This window comes from Pinus tabuliformis, chromosome 3_1 (genome assembly GCF_031772625.1).
Source record: "Pinus tabuliformis cultivar Carrire ecotype Pingquan chromosome 3_1, CPIR1, whole genome shotgun sequence".
In the NCBI taxonomy this organism is placed as follows: Eukaryota; Viridiplantae; Streptophyta; class Pinopsida; order Pinales; family Pinaceae; genus Pinus; species Pinus tabuliformis.
Genome location: NC_142301.1, coordinates 880252639 through 880268867, shown reverse-complemented (window position 1 = coordinate 880268867; position 16229 = coordinate 880252639). Strand labels below are relative to the sequence as shown.

The 16229-nt window shown below is 34.7% G+C and overlaps 1 protein-coding gene and 1 pseudogene across 1 annotated transcript; both read right to left on the bottom strand.

Moving 5' to 3' along the window:
- Positions 1 to 10980: 10980 nt before the first annotated feature.
- LOC149190411 (U4/U6 small nuclear ribonucleoprotein Prp31 homolog pseudogene) lies at positions 10981 to 11607 on the bottom strand (annotated as a pseudogene).
- A 3697-nt stretch (positions 11608 to 15304) lies between these two features.
- Positions 15305 to 16029, bottom strand: LOC149190410 (histone H2A-like). Its single transcript, XM_089413397.1, has one exon. It carries the CDS (start codon positions 15889 to 15891, stop codon positions 15463 to 15465), a length of 429 nt encoding a protein of 142 aa, XP_089269523.1. The 5' UTR covers positions 15892 to 16029; the 3' UTR covers positions 15305 to 15462.
- Positions 16030 to 16229: the final 200 nt, after the last annotated feature.

The window sequence follows — 16229 nt, the reverse complement described above, 5'->3', positions numbered from 1 at the left end:
TGATAATCCCTTAGGGTTTTAGTATTAATCCTTCGGGTTTATTATTCCTTTGGGTTTATAATATCAATCGCTTGGGTTTATTATTCCCTTAGGTTTACAATATCAGTCATGGTTAACCATTGACAATCATAGCGAGCCATGGTTAGCCATGTTTGAATATCACATTATGACAAGGATTGTCTCACCATGAAAATAAACCATGTTTATTTTAGTCTTTCTAATATTTATATTAGGGTTTACCAATGTTGGGTTTATAATATTAGTCCCTTGGGTTTAATATTATTTCCTTGGGTTCATAATCCCTTAGGGTTTTAGTATTAATCCTTTGGGTTTACTATTAACTTGGGTTTATAATATCAATCAAGGTGAGCTTTATTAATCTCTTATGTTTATAATATCAATCCCTTCTGCTTCTTGATCCCTTAGGTTTTTAATATTTATCCCTTGGGTTCACTAATTCCTTGGGTTTATAATATTAGTCCCTTTTGTTTAATATTATTCCCTCAGGTTCATAATCCCTTGGGAGTTTAGTATTAATCCCTTGGGTAATAATATATAATATATTATTATAATAATATAATATATTTATTATTATTATTATAATATATTATTACCCAAGGAATTAATACTAAAATCCCAAGGGATTATGAACCAGAGGGAATAATATTAAACAAAATGAACTAATATTATAAACCCAATGTATACAAACCCTAAGATAAATATTAAAAATACTAAAATAAACATGGGTGAATTAATAAAGCCTAATAAAGCCTAATAATAATAATAATAATAATAATAATAATTATTATTATTATTATTAATTAATTAATATTACTAATATTATTATGAGTTTATACTATTATAATAATATTAATATAATAATCATAAATATATAAATATATAAGAATATCGTTGTTATTATCTATATAGTTATTAATAATCATAAATAATTGGTCTTTAAAAAATTACACATAATAATTCCCTTATCACAATTCTAACTGTTATTGGATCATGGTTGTTATAATGAGTTAATATTATTATTATAATAATAATTCAATATAATTGTGATTAATGTTATTAATATTATTTTATATTATTGTTATAATAATAATTCAATATAATTGTTATTATTATTTTTATAATTTTATATTATTATTATAACAATATAATAATAATTATATTATTATAATAATATAATGATAATATAATATTGCTATGAGTTATTATTATTATTAATTAATATTACTAATATTATTATGAGTTTATATTATTATTATTATAATATTAATATAATAATCATATAATAATATATATAAATATTTATATTGTTCTTATTATTTATATAGTTATAATAATCATAAATAGTTGGTGTTTAAAAAGATACCCATAACAATTATTAATGTGGTTGACATAAGCTTATTGGTGTATATCAACCACATTGGAAAATGTGGTTGTATATATGTTTCATGTATGCCTATGGGCGTATATCAACCACATTTGTAAATGTGGTTGTGCTAGTTGATAATAGAATAGCGAACATGCCTTGGTAGAATCGCTGAGATTGCCTACTGAAATTGATACTTGCTATTTGCACGTAGATCATCTATGGATACATCTTAGGGCAGTGCACATCTGAGTTCAAAATATTATTTGTAGCATTATAAACACTTTTTACTTTTCAACAGGAATCCATTTACAAAACTTGGAACAACAAGTCGAGAAAGAAAATCATTAGGACCGAGTTATGATATTTATTTGTTAAATTTTGAAACAAGTTGTTTAGAAATGATGATGTATTAAGTTGGTTCAAACAAACTAAAATAGTGTATTTCTTACAATGAGGATGGCATAACAGATCTATGTCACTTTGCAACTACTGACTCCTTGCTACTCACTCGCATATCAGGTCCTAGTCCTCCCCATATATAATTCCTAAAAAATTAACCAACAATAAGTAGATCCTTACATCTTAGGTCTTAGTCCTCCCCAAAATTCCTAAAGAAATAACGAGTGGGAATCCTGTAGAATATTGCTCTCTGCAACTTATAAAATTTCCCAAATGTTCAGCAGTGTGAAAAAGCACACCAGAAACTAGTGTTCTCCAGCTTAAGAAACTAGTGTTCTAAGTTGCCTAGAGTGAGGTTATTGAAAAAGCACTAGAGGATTGATTATCGATCTCTGAAGGAAACATGATTGTTGCAGGGTAATTGAAACCTAGAACAGAATCAGGAGATAAAGAGAAAAAGAAGCAAGACGCCCTTTGTCTCATACTGCAAGTAGGCTAGGATTCTACCTAAAATCGTAACAAATTAAGATTGTTTGTTGTTGATGGATTTTTTGTGGGTGAAGTCCATGAAATACTATGCAAGATAATTTTTTGGAAAATGAAGAGGTGAAATCTTACAAGTTAATATCATTGAAGCAGAAATATTTTAGAGACAAATTCTGTCTCAAAATTTCTGTTTATATTAACATCTACCTTTTTAAAGCCTTCAATACCTATGAAGCTATTAAAATTAGATACAAAACATTTGATATCATAAAAGCCAAAACTGAGAGGAATAAGAAATTTCATAACTGAGCTATCTGACTATAAATGAGAACTTATCAAATCTCTTTTAAAGGAGTAGTCTATAATGCGACTTTTCGGAGATTCCGATCATCCGAAAAGCGCATTATTCTGGCCAACCACCCAACTGGCTTTTCCCTCACCTATGTCACCTCGCTGGAACGTGAAGTCTGTTACCTCCGTCACCATCCCCGGACGCAAACTCCCACCTCCATTAACTTCGCGCAGTCACTGCCAACTCCCAACATTAATTTCACCATGCTTCACCGAGCCAGCTCCATTTGAATTTTCCTCCATGGCACTGCATCTCCTGCTACTCTGCATCCCGTGCTACTTTGCCTGTACCCAGAATTTTCGTTGCATCTGCTCAAGTCAGAAGAATTAATTCGCTGCTGATTTCCTCCGCATCTGCTCAAGTCAAAACAGCTACTCCACCATCCTCTTCGTGAGATTTGAATGTACAAATTTTCCTCCATTAAAGGTTGGGAAAGTCTGCATCCAAAATTTATTCTACAGCTACACAACATTCTATTCATCATGATGTATAGAGGTTTCTAATGTTTTTAAGGTATCTCTTATGCGAGTTGCTTAGACTAAAGGCAAAAGAGTAAATGCAAGCCTGTATTCCCAGTAACAGAGCATTTTTGTTCCGTAATAACATATTTTCTCTTTCTCTGGCATTTTGTGCAGCTGTAACTAGGAGTCCATGCAATTACTTAGCTGATTAATACACTCATTACTCAGCTGATTACATAACAACTAATAATTAATAGTTTCATCCATTATTTATGGTACTAAATCATTATAAAGAGTTTCTTTTCAATCCATAAACCGCATGAGCACTGTAGCATAGAACACAATTTCACGACACTGCCATTCGTTATGGCCCAAGCTGAACTCTACACCAATTCTCTTGCAATGTATGCAACTAGCTCTGCCCTTTTTAATGCAATGCATTACTTTCTCATTCATCTTGGCAAGAGTCATGCTGAAGTAATTCATCTACCATGCAAAGCAACATGAAATTTCTGGTGTGTGATTTATATTTTAAATGTGTCACAAATTATAGACTACTCCTTATCTATAAACTAAAATAGAATTGTCTTTGCAAGATTTCTAGAACTGTTGAAGTCTTCGAATCAGGTATTAGTTGAGATGATGATTAATTTTTTTCCTTGAAAATTGGGATTTCTGCCATTTCTCTCCATTTGTCCCTTAATTGTTGATCTTCATACCCTTGAATTCGAATAAATCTTCAATCTATTATTTCTTTTCCATAAAATTCCCCAATTCTGCCACATATATTTTCATTACCCTGAAATTGTTGGATTTGACTTTTGTTGGTTGATTTCTTTCCTTCATATATGGAAACAAATTTATGCCTCATAATACTCTGGTAATTGAATCCTTTGACTACTGATTCAATATCCTTTATTCTTACTCCAACAAAGCTAACAAACATCAGGACTTGAATTCTATCAATTTCAGATAGTAAATAATAGAGAAAACTTGCAAATTTATGCCAACCGATCTCTTGTTAACATGAACTTGCACCCATCTCATTCAAAAAATGTGAAAGGAAGATTAATCCAATTTATGAGTGAACCATTAACATGAAAATACACTCCACATATAAATTTAACCCAGAAAACTGTGATAATAATTAAAACAGTTGCAAGAACTCCACCAACTAAAAAATAAGAAATAAGTAAAAAAATAAAACCAACTATTAATTTACAATTTTTTCTCCACTTGACAAATTCTTTGAAGGTCACACTGAATCCTTTGAGTAGGGGCATTAAGACCATTTTTTTAAGAATATTGAGCATTGTTTGTCGCTGCTTGTCCTAAAGAGTTGGCTGGCCTAAAATGTGATGTTTATTGTTCTTTTTAATGTGAATCCCTTCTAAATTGGAGAACTTCAAGAATTGAGCATTCATTGTTTGTATGCAATGTTTCTCTATCCCTGGTGCCCTATGTAGATTCCCTCGAAACCCTTGTTTGCTTCCTGAATTTCTTACTTAGATAATTATCTCACCTATTATGTGAGAAATCTCTCTATATATGAAATATTACACAAAGATAAAATTATTGAAACTTTAGCACACAACCCCTGATTACTGTTTCAGTGACAATCATTTAGCATCTAGCTTCTCTATATGAGGCCAAATCATCAAATTCCTGTTTTGATTTGATAATTTTTCTGTATACATTCTTGCAAATTTGTTGGCACAAATCTGGAAAATTATGGCGTTAGATAAGTAATCTTGGAACTGTTGTGTATTGGGCTATCACATTGATCATCAACTCACACCTGGACAACCATTTGACACTTGTGAACTTAGCAGTTCTACTCCAGAGTTTGAAATTTCCTTGGAAACATTTGGCAGCTCCGTGGACAAGTGTCATTCAAACACTTGGTTGTTCATTAAATTCTTGCGTGATGATATGTGACTTTTTGGAGATTCACATATCATATCATATGACAACATGAGGCCCATAGTTACATTGTCAAATTTGTACAGTGTTCACAACATCATTTCCATGGGGCAGTGAGCTTTGTCATTGATGTTTTTGTACTACAAACTAGAAGAATGTGGGGTTCTTGCTCAATAAATAGTGTAGAATATTTTCTTTTGACATTTCACCTTCTTTCTTCCATATCTATCAATGAAGGGGACCCACGACAATAGTCTACTTGTAAATGCAACTATTTATTCTCTTTTAAAACTTCAGTTGTTAGATTCAACTTCCTAATATGTTTCCACATTTTTTGCACATTGAGACAACATGGAAAAGAAATTGAAGACTATTATGGGCCTTGAGGTGCACGACCCTAAAGAGAAAATCATATTTTCTAGTAAAGGTTTAGTTTGGTTTGAAGTATACAAGATGAACATGAATATTGACCGCGTTGCAAAAATTCCTAAACTAATAATTAATGATTTTATTCAAGGAGAGGAATCGAATCCAAATGCTCCATGTTCCTTCCAGCGTCGAAAAAGAAAAACTCCAAGCTCAAGGCCTAGTGTTGCCTTACTATGGGAACTGTAAATATTTTAGAAAAGCCTTGTTTACATGTTGATATTAACAATGCTTTATCATTTGTCATATGTGTTGACATTTCAAAATTTATTTTGTAGTTATACTTGCTCATATGGCCTAGAGGACAAGAGAGAAGAATGGAAAACCAAACCAAGGCATTCAATTGTCAAAAAGAGGGGTTGCCAATGCCATTTTATTATAAAGGTCATGGTTCAAGATCCCGACATTGCAATAATAACATACAACATGTATGATCATGAAGATGGGCAAGGATGGACTTGTCATGGCAAACATGACACTTTAGGTGATGATGGTCCTCAGAGGAAGCCAAGACTTTCAAGAGACATGATTTCTTATTTAGAAAGTTATTTTTTCCTTCAAGTGCCAATTGACTCTGTTCGTAAAATGCATATTAAGAAATATGTTGACATACATGCCACAGCTCGGGTTAGGGATTTTTTCTTATGCAGAAAAGATATTGTAAACATCTATAATCGTCTGAAAAAAGAAAATTACCAACTGCATAGCAAAGATGAAATGAGTGTGAATCTCTAGTATGAAAAACACCATAATGATTTCTTCTTCTACCAGAAGCCCAATGGTGGAGAGATCCCTTTTATCGCTGGAATATAAAAAAAATGGATGTTGGAAACTATGGTCAAGTTATCCCATAATAGCTTGATAGCCATGGACTCAACATTTAGTACAAATAAATATGGAGTGAGTATTTTTGCAATGATAGCTTTAATGAATCATTTTGGTTATAATGATTCAATATGATTATTGACTTAAAATTAACTTCATTTTTTTTTAATATGACAGTATCAGTTGTAAACGCTTGCGGTGTTTGATGAGCAACAAAGTGGGTTTCCAGTCGCATGGGTGGTGATGTCACATAGTAGATCACAAGATATAGGTTCTGACTGGAAGGTCAATACCTTTATGGTTGATGATGCATTGGCTGAAATCATTGCTTTGAGGTAAAATCAATACTCTTATTTGACATTGCAAGTTGCATTCATTCTAAATATTTCTTACTTAAAATGAATTAAGTTTGGTAGGAGAATCACCATATGTGAAGTGATCTTATGTATTTGGCATGTAAGGAGGGCATGGCTAAAGAATGTTAATCGGTTGGCCAACAGTTTAGAAAAAGCAAAAGAGATGTTCAATGAACTTGGTTATATCATGAAAAATGTTTCTAATGATGAAGTGGATAATGTAATCAATGGGTTTTTCACCAAATTTGCAACCAAGGAGAAGTCTTTGGACTATTTCCACAAGAATTGGGTTGCTGGTGAAAAGATGCGTAAGTTCACATACTATTTTTTTTAGTTCATACGTTTTTTATTTTATAACGACAAGATATATTTACTAGTTCGATTTTTACATTTAGGGATGTGGGTTAAAGGCTGCTGAGATTTTCCTCATGAAAATCAGGAGACAAATAATGTTGTGGAGTCATACCACAGTTATCTCAAGACAACCTTTCTATGTGATAGACGAAAGGAATGTTCTCATAGGATGGATTGGCTATTCTATACTCTAATAAAAAAATGTTGAGCCATGTTATCGATTCAAGAAAATTCTGAAAAAGGAAGGATATTTAAACAACCACAAGAAAGAGATGCAGCTTGAATCATCAATGGAAAAGGCTAGAAGAATTCCAGATAGTGATTGTAGGCCTCATGAGAGCATATCTCACGCTTATTGGGTGAGGAGTCAAAGTAAACCTAATAAGAAATATCTTATCATATGGCATCACACAATTTTTATCACTTGTGATTGCCCATGGTCTATTCATGGAAACATTTGCAAGCATGCCATAAAGGTAGATTGGTTACATTCCTCCTTAATGGATTGAGACCCTTTATTGGATCTTGATACCACACCTAATACATTGAATTCCCCTCCTGAGATAAGTAATGAGGAACCAAACCTTGATGCAGGTACTAGCACAACTATTATGGATGATGAAAATGTTGAAGACCTCAATTTGTTGAGACAGGAGTTGTTTGGCTATCTAGACCTGTTTCGGAATAGTCCTCCTTCTATTGTGAGCAAGACAAAATAATTGATTGATTTGGCTCAAAAATTTATGGATGATGTTAATGATGTTCATATTATGGATTATGACTTCACCCTTGGGTTGGGTACTTATGAGTCATCTTTGAAGAGGAAGATGAGTTTCCTTAGTCATAAAAAGAAAAATAAAAGAAGAAAAAAAATGCCAGCTTGGATATTGATTTGAATATCCCTGCATCTGAAGATGAACCAATTCAATTTCAACGCCTCAACAAGCGTGGTCGTCCTCGCTCTAACAATGCATCCTCTACTATCCCAAGTAAGTTATATAGAGAGATTAGATGATATGTGTTTTCTCTTAACTATGTGCATTGGTTGTTGTTGATGTTGTTAATGTAGTGTTTGAATGTTTGCAGGGGTGCACTATCCAAATATTGTGCCTTCACTTGAAGCATGTAGACAGAAGAGCCATCACTCTATTTATCACATGAGTCAAGGTGAATTTGATGGGACCCCTAATGATGTAATCTGTATTCTGATGCCTATATAAGTTACCATCATATTATTTGCTCTGATGGAAATTACATTGCTATCTTACAGATACAACATCTTCTTTAATGGATCGCACTCCATCTGAACATGATTGGCTCATTGGCAACTCCCAAATTGGGGATTTGATAGGTTTGTTGCTATGATTTTTCTCTTAACTATCTGCACTAGTTGTTATTGATGTTGTTAATGTAGTGTTTGAATGTTTGCAGGGGTGCACCATCCCTCTATTTATCACATCAATCAAGGTGCATTTGATGGGACACCTAATGATGTAGTTTGTATTTTGATGCCTCTATAAATTAACATCATATTATTTTCTCTAATGGAAATTACATTGTTATGTTATAGATACAATAGCTTCTTCAATGGATCTCCCTCCATCCGAACATGATTGGCTCATTAACAACACCCAAATTGGTCATTTTCCAGGTTTGTTGCTATGTCGTTTCTCTTATTTGTGTGCACTGGTTGTTGTTGATGTTGTTAATGTAGTGTTTGAATGTTTGCAGGGGTGCACCATCCCAATAATGTGCCTTCACTTGAAGCACATAGACATAAGCATCATCCCTCTATTTATCATCAAGGTGCATTTGATAGGACACCTAATTTATGTAGTTTGTATTCTGATGCCTCTATAAATTAACATCATATTATTTGCTCTGATGGAAATTATATTGTTATGTTACAGATACAATAGCTTCTTCAATGGATCTCCCTCCATCCGAACATGATTGGCTCATTGACAACACCCAAATTGGTCATTTTCCAGGTTTGTTGTTATGCCTTTTCTCTTATCTGTGTGCACTAGTTGTTGTTGATATTGTTAATGTAGTGTTTGAATATTTGCAGGGGTGCACCATCCCCATATTGTGCCTTCACTTGAAGCATGTAGACAGAAGCACCATCGCCCTATTGATCACATGGGTCAAGGTGCATTTAATGGGATCCCTAATTGATATAGTTTGTATTTTGATGCCTGTATTAATTCACATGATATTATTTGGTCTGATGGAAATTGCATTGTTATCTTACAAATACAAAAACTTCTTCAATGGATCAACCTCCATCCGAACATGATTGGCTCATTGACAACACCCAAATTGGTGATTTTCCAGGTTTGTTTCCATGTTTATGCTCTTAGTTTGCTCTTAAATTGTGTAGTGGTTGTTGTTGTTGTTAATATGGTGTCTGAATGTTTGCATATTGAAGCAGGACAGAGAATAAACCAGCAGGGCTGAGGAAAAGACATAGAGGTTAACCAACTTGTAGGCTTCTCAAACAAGTTGTGAGAGAAAATTTAGCTTCTTCTTCTTTAATCTCCCACATACCAGCATTTGTGTCATGAATGTCATTACAGTTGATGATGCTAGGTTGTTGAGGATTCTTGGTGTAGTGACCAGCTTTTGTTAGGTGTGATTCTTATATATGAGGAGTTGGTTGTTAGGGTTTTCTTGGTTTCGATGGCTAGGGTTTGAAATTGTTCCAACTTGTGATAAGTTGCAAGTATGTGCATGTACTTCATCTTTTCTATATAAATAAAGTGTTTCAATGGTTCAATAATCGAGTACTTGCATATTTGATTATGAGCTTGTCTTCTCTTTCTTCATTGGGTAATTTCCAACACTTTTTTTTATAATGACAATTTCACATGACAGAATGCAATAAATCATTATATAAAACAAAGACTTCAATGCCTCTTGCACCTGAAGCACTTCTTATATAAAAGGGAAGTAGCTGATATGTATGGTATATGTAAACTTGAAGATGTGTCTCTTTGACAACACTTTTTTTGTTTTTGGTTTAAAAATAAATCAACTTTACCAATACATTTATTAATGGTTATTGCTGTACATGCTCATATTTCTTCAAAATGGAGTTCTTCTGTGGTATTTTCTAAAATAAAATTCATTTGTCTATACTAAAACAAGCTGTTGGAGAGTATTCTGCAAAGCACAAGTTGTGTTAAATAATCGAGATCAAAGCAATTGGATTAGCACAAGAAACATTCCAGGTGTTATTTGATAAAAGGGAAAGCATGAGTGTTCAATTGTTTAAAATAGTTTCCAAAAGTAGGCAATGACATCGATGAAGATGAACACAAAGAAAAAGTAAGACATCAAGACTTAGGAAATCAAAATTAAGCATTCAAATAGGTACATCTAAAATTTTTGATATTTCATTTGGTGAACCTCTCACAATGACTTGTTCAAGATATGGTACAAAGGTTCCCATCCATATTTCCCTTGTTTGGGCTTGGGTGTTTCTTGGCTTCAAAAAAAGTGAGAACTAGTTGAAGGAACTTTTTAGTGTGTTGCCGAAGCAGGGGAGGCTAACTGTGATGCCATTCTTCCCATGTCCTTCTTTGTTGAACAACCCAGCAAAGCCAATGTTTGTGCCTTGATTCTAAGCACTGTGATTTCCTAGAATAAGCTAAGGGGAAAACAAAGTGATTAGGGGGCTCCTTGTTGCACAAATCTGCCACTTTCATTTCAACCTTTTGGACTTGGATTGTGTTCTGCAAGTGAATATTTACACAGATCAGGGTACAAACATACCAATAAAAAAAATGTTGAGTTTGTGCCTTCCTACAAAGTGCTTCATTTCTTTTGTTCCAAATCAAGTAGAGGAGTTTGATCCTAAGAAGTTGTCACTTTGCTTTAAATTCAATGAACAAAAGGAGTTTGTCACTTGTTAAGGTGATTTTCTAGGAGATTCCTATTGGGATTGTCTAGCTACAAAGTTTAGATCCAATTTTGGGTGTCATATATATTCTCATTGCAAACCACAAGTTATATACCTGAACTATTAAGTTTAAAGAAACTGGAAATGCAAAGTCTCTGGTTCAACTGTTTCTTGGAAAAAAAATTAGCAACTAACAATCGACATGCATGCATTCTCAAAGCAGGTGACGTGCTCTGGAAAATCTCTGTTTGTTCAAGGTATCCAACACGAAACTGTGAAGTCGTTGTTGAAAATCCTGCCAAATTATTTTTCTTTGCACCTAGAAGCTGCACATTACAAGTTGGCATTTTAGCCAGTGAAGAGAGACCCCCTGCAGTACCCATCAATTTCGCTGTAACTCCACTCCTTGCAATAACAAAAAAATTGGGGGCAATGTATCCCATCCTACTCTCAAAAAAATCCAAAACCTTCTTTTTTGTTGCATTAAGTGCAAGCGCTCTATCATAGGCATCTAAAGTCTTTTGCAAGTTTTCTTCTGATTGAGGCTTACCACTAGTGGTAGATGCAGTGACAGAAACAACCATAATGATTGCTGAAGGTAAAAGACCCTCAAGATTAACCAGAGTTAAATCGATCTCATTTCCAATTTTATTTACAACTGGAGCATAATCAATTGGATGGTCTACAAGAGATTCTAACTGGGAAACTTCAACCATGAGTAAAGGGATAACCATGAGTGTAACGACTTATGATGGTTCTACTTATATTGTCATGAATTAATTGCTTAAGTATGTGAGATACATTGGATTAGGTGTTGCATTTGGGTTTTTGGTGTGACAAGGGGTTTGGGGGGCATTATGGTTGGAGTTTGTTGGCACAAGACTCATATAAGTTAGTTGAGTATGAAATTATTTGGTGTGGTAGTGATTGCATGCCCATAATGCATGAGACAACTTTAGATTGGCATGTGACAACAATACATGTGAGATAATTGCATTAATGGAAAATGTAGAAATTGAGGTGAAGTTGGAGTTGGTGGTTTAATGAAGGCAAGAAGTGCATAGACATAGCTAGATGTGTGGTGACCAAGGTGAGACCATTTTATAAGAAAAACCTTGGCCACATTTTTTTGGGTTAGACAGGCCCACTGGTAGACCATTGTGACTTAGATGAAATTCTGTCAATCAGCAAGTTCAAGTTTTTCATATTACCCTTCATAAAATTTTATAAATCTTCTATTGTTGATCACATTGGAATGTCATAGTTGCCAACCAATCTCTTTCTGTTTTCAAGCTTCAAGGCTTCTCTGTCATTGGTGGTTTCTTTGTGAGTTATTTTAGGTAACCATCTAATCAATGGTGATTGGTTGAAAAAGAGAATCCCTTTTGATATCCTCTCCCTGGAAATGTAGGCGGAGGTAAGTAGAAGAGAAGGGAAGGTCCTAAACATTCACATGTTCTGTTCCAATAAGTCAGGATTGCATGCCACTTTGCTTTAAATTCAACGAACAAAAGGAGTTTGTCACTTGTTAAGGTGATTTTCTAGGAGATGCCTATTGGGAGTATCTAGCTACAAAGTTTAGATCCAATTTCGGGTGTCATATATCTTCTCATTGCAGCCCACAAGTTATATACCTGAACTATTAAGTTTAAAGAAACTGGAAATGCAAAGTCTCTGGTTCATCTGTTTCATGAAAAAAAATTAGCAACTAACAATTGACATGCACGCATTCTCAAAGCAGGTGGCGTGCTCTGGAAAATCTCTATTTGTTTAAGGTATCCAACACAAAACTGTGAAGTCGCTATTGAAAATCCTGCCAAATTCTTTTTCTTTGCACCTAGAAGCTGCACATTACAAGCTGGCATTTTAGCTAGTGAAGAGAGACCCCCTACAGTACCCATCAATTTCGCTGCAACCACATTCCCTACAAGAGCAGACAAACTGGGGGAAATGCATCCAATCCTACTCTTAACAAAATCCAAAACCTTCTTTTTTGTTTCATAAAGTGCAAGCGCTCTATCACAGGTAGCTAAAGTCTTTTGCAAGTTTTCTTCGAATAGAGGCTTACCACTAGTGGTAGATGCAGTGACAGAAACAACCATAATGGTTGCCGAAGGTAAAAGACCCTCAAGATCAACCAGAGTTAAATCGATCTCATTTCCAATTTTCTTTACAACTAGAGCATAATCAATTTGATGGTGTACAAGAGATTCTAACTAAGGAAACTTCAACCATGAGTGTAACGACTTATGATGGTTCTACTTATCTTGTCATGAATTAATTGATTAACTAGGTGAGATACATTGGATTAGGTGTTGCATTTGGGTTGTTGGTGTGACAAGGGGTTTGGGGGGGCATTATGGTTGGATTTTGTTGGCACAAGACTCATATAAGTTAGTTGAGTATGAAATTATTTGGTGTGGCAGTGATTGCTTGCCCATAATGCATGAGACAACTTTAGATTGACATGTGACAGCAATACATGTGAGATAATTACATTAATGGAAAATGTAGAAATTGAGGTGAAGTTGGAGTTGGTGGTTTAATGAAGGCAAGAAGTGCATGGACATAGCTAGATGTGTGGTGACCAAGGTGAGAACATTTTATAAGAAAAACCTTGGCCACATTTGTTTGGATTAGACAGGCCCACTAGTAGACCATTGTGACTTAGATGAAATTCTGTCAATCAGCAAGTTCAAGTTTTCCTATTACCCTTCATAAAATTTTATAAATCTTCTATTGTTGATCACATTGGAATGTCATAGTTGCCAACCAATCTCTTTCTGTTTTCAAGCTTCAAGGCTTCTCTGTCATTGGTGGTTTCTTTGTGAGTTCTTTTAGGTAACCATCTAATCAATGGTGATTGGTTGAAAAAGAGAATCCCTTTTGATATCCTCTCCCTAGAAATGCAGGCAGAGGTAAGTAGAAGAGAAGGGAAGGTCCTAAACTTTCACATGTTCTGTTCCAATAAGTTAGGATTGGTTCTATCCACAATCGAGGCTCTGGATGAACTTGGTCTTGATGTTAAGAAAGTAGTCTTAAGTCGCCTCAATGGATTTTCACTAGATGTATTTCGAGTAGAGGCAATGTAATGCTTCAATTGATTACCCATTAAACTATAATAGCTCCTAGTCTAACTCTATTATTTTTCACATTGTGATCAACAATCCACTGGGGAAGATGTTAAAACAGAGGAGATCAAAGCATTGCTATTGCAGACAATTAAGATGGACTGTAGTAAACATAACTTACTACACATCTTCAAATGCCCCTTCTACTAAAAACCATAATATCATTTCAGTCAGAATTCAGAATAGAACACATTGAATTCCCATGGTGGAAGCCCTCTCTCCATAGGGATTCTGATATAGAAGATGAAACAGAGTTACATTACATATTAGGCTGACAATACTCTGAGAACCTGTGCCACGAGTTGGCTAAGACAGCCTTGAAGCTATACACATATCAAATTGTTTAGAGTATGTTGGTATAGTCATGTCATAGCAATTTGAATTGATAACCTTATGTGTACTCATGTGAAGGCCGGCATTTTGGCAGTTTTTTTCCATGTTACACATCATAATCAACATTTACTCACAAAAGTCTAGTTGTAGGATTAATACTTGTGATCCTTATGCCAGTAGAAATTATGTAGCAGCTGCTGGTCATTTTAGAAGTAGTTGGTTTCTTTCTTTTCATAGTCTCCCTGATCCTCTATTCATTGCATATTCCTTAAAATTCAATCACTCCTGCAAGAATCTCGTTGTGTATGTATATATATATAGATATATATACATATATGGTCTTATGTTGACATAGACTTTATATTGGCCACTTCATGAGTTAGTTTATGAGCGGCTGGGTTGTAGGGCCTAAAGAAAATAATAACATGAACGAGTTAATGGATTCCATGGTTAAAGATATGGAGGAGGACACATTGAATTCAGACTCTACTATTAAATTACAACCCCCTTCCTGTTGGGTAAGTTTTTAACATTTCTTGTTGATTGTTGATATCATCAGTTTGTTTCAAAGTTTCATGGTGAGAATCATTTGGATTTGAGTTTTCCTTGGATGAGGAAGCAATTGGATCCTTAAATTTATTTGTATCTCTTATCTTAAAATCTCAACACAATTTAAGGTTATGGTTTCCGAATTTAATGATTTGCCCAAATATGGTAGATATTATACCAAGAATATAACCACCTCTAGTTTTTCATAAATTAAGACAGGGATTATATTTAATAATAAGTGAGAACCTACAATTCACAAGAGGCTTTTGTGTTTCAAACTTATAAAACTTGGCAAATGAACCACATAGAAAAAAGGATTTTAATCCAAATTATTTACTATAAAAAGGCATCACCACCAGTCTCCAGATTGATTCCACGCAAAAAAAACAGGGAGCAACATGGCCATACAGGCACTGTAACCCATAAAACCTTCGAAGGCTACAACATTAGCATCAAAGTCACACAAAAGAACCCAAAATCACGAAACCCAGGCCCGTTGACAGTCAAATCAGGCACATTTGTATTCATGGCTATGGATGCTTAAAAATACGCCAAAACCCCAAAATCCAAATGCCACTAAGACTTCTTTGAACCTTTAGCCTTCTCTGGAATCTTTTCTCCAACCTTCTTGGGCAAGAGCACCTGGTGAATGTTGGGAATTATGCCTCCATGAGCTATGGTAACTTTCCCCAAAAGCTTTCCCAATTCATCGTCATTTCTCACGGCTAGCTGAATATGGCGGGGAATTATCCTATTCTTCTTGTTGTCTCTGGCAGCATTTCCTGCCAATTCAAGAACCTCAGCTGCTAGGTATTCAAGCACAACTGCAAGAAAAATGGGGGCTCCAATCCCAACCCTCTTGGCATATCTGCCATTCTTTAGATATCTAGCGAGCTCTCCAACAAAAAATTGAAGGCCAACCTTGACTGATTTCGTGACGGGCTTTTTCTTGGATCCTCCCTTTCGGCCCCCTGCACCCTTCCCTGACTTAGTAGAGGTTTCCATAGGTAGCGCTCTGTCAATTTACAACAATCCAGGAGTTACACAGTACACAATAATGCAGATGCTATGAGGCGAAGACACACGGGTCAACCACCTCTAGTTTACCAAAAGCCAACAACCTTCAATGGCTCACAGAATCAAATATCACATCCACCTAAAGCGCCATCGGGGCACTCTGTCTACCTTTTCATTTGCATTATGGATGATATATTCAGAACTGAGAAAACCCATATGGTGAACAAAAGATGAAATAGGAAATGACTTGAACTATACTCAAATAAATTTAGCCTTAATTGTAACAATGTATTTATTTATCCCACTACTACAGCTAGTAGAGATGG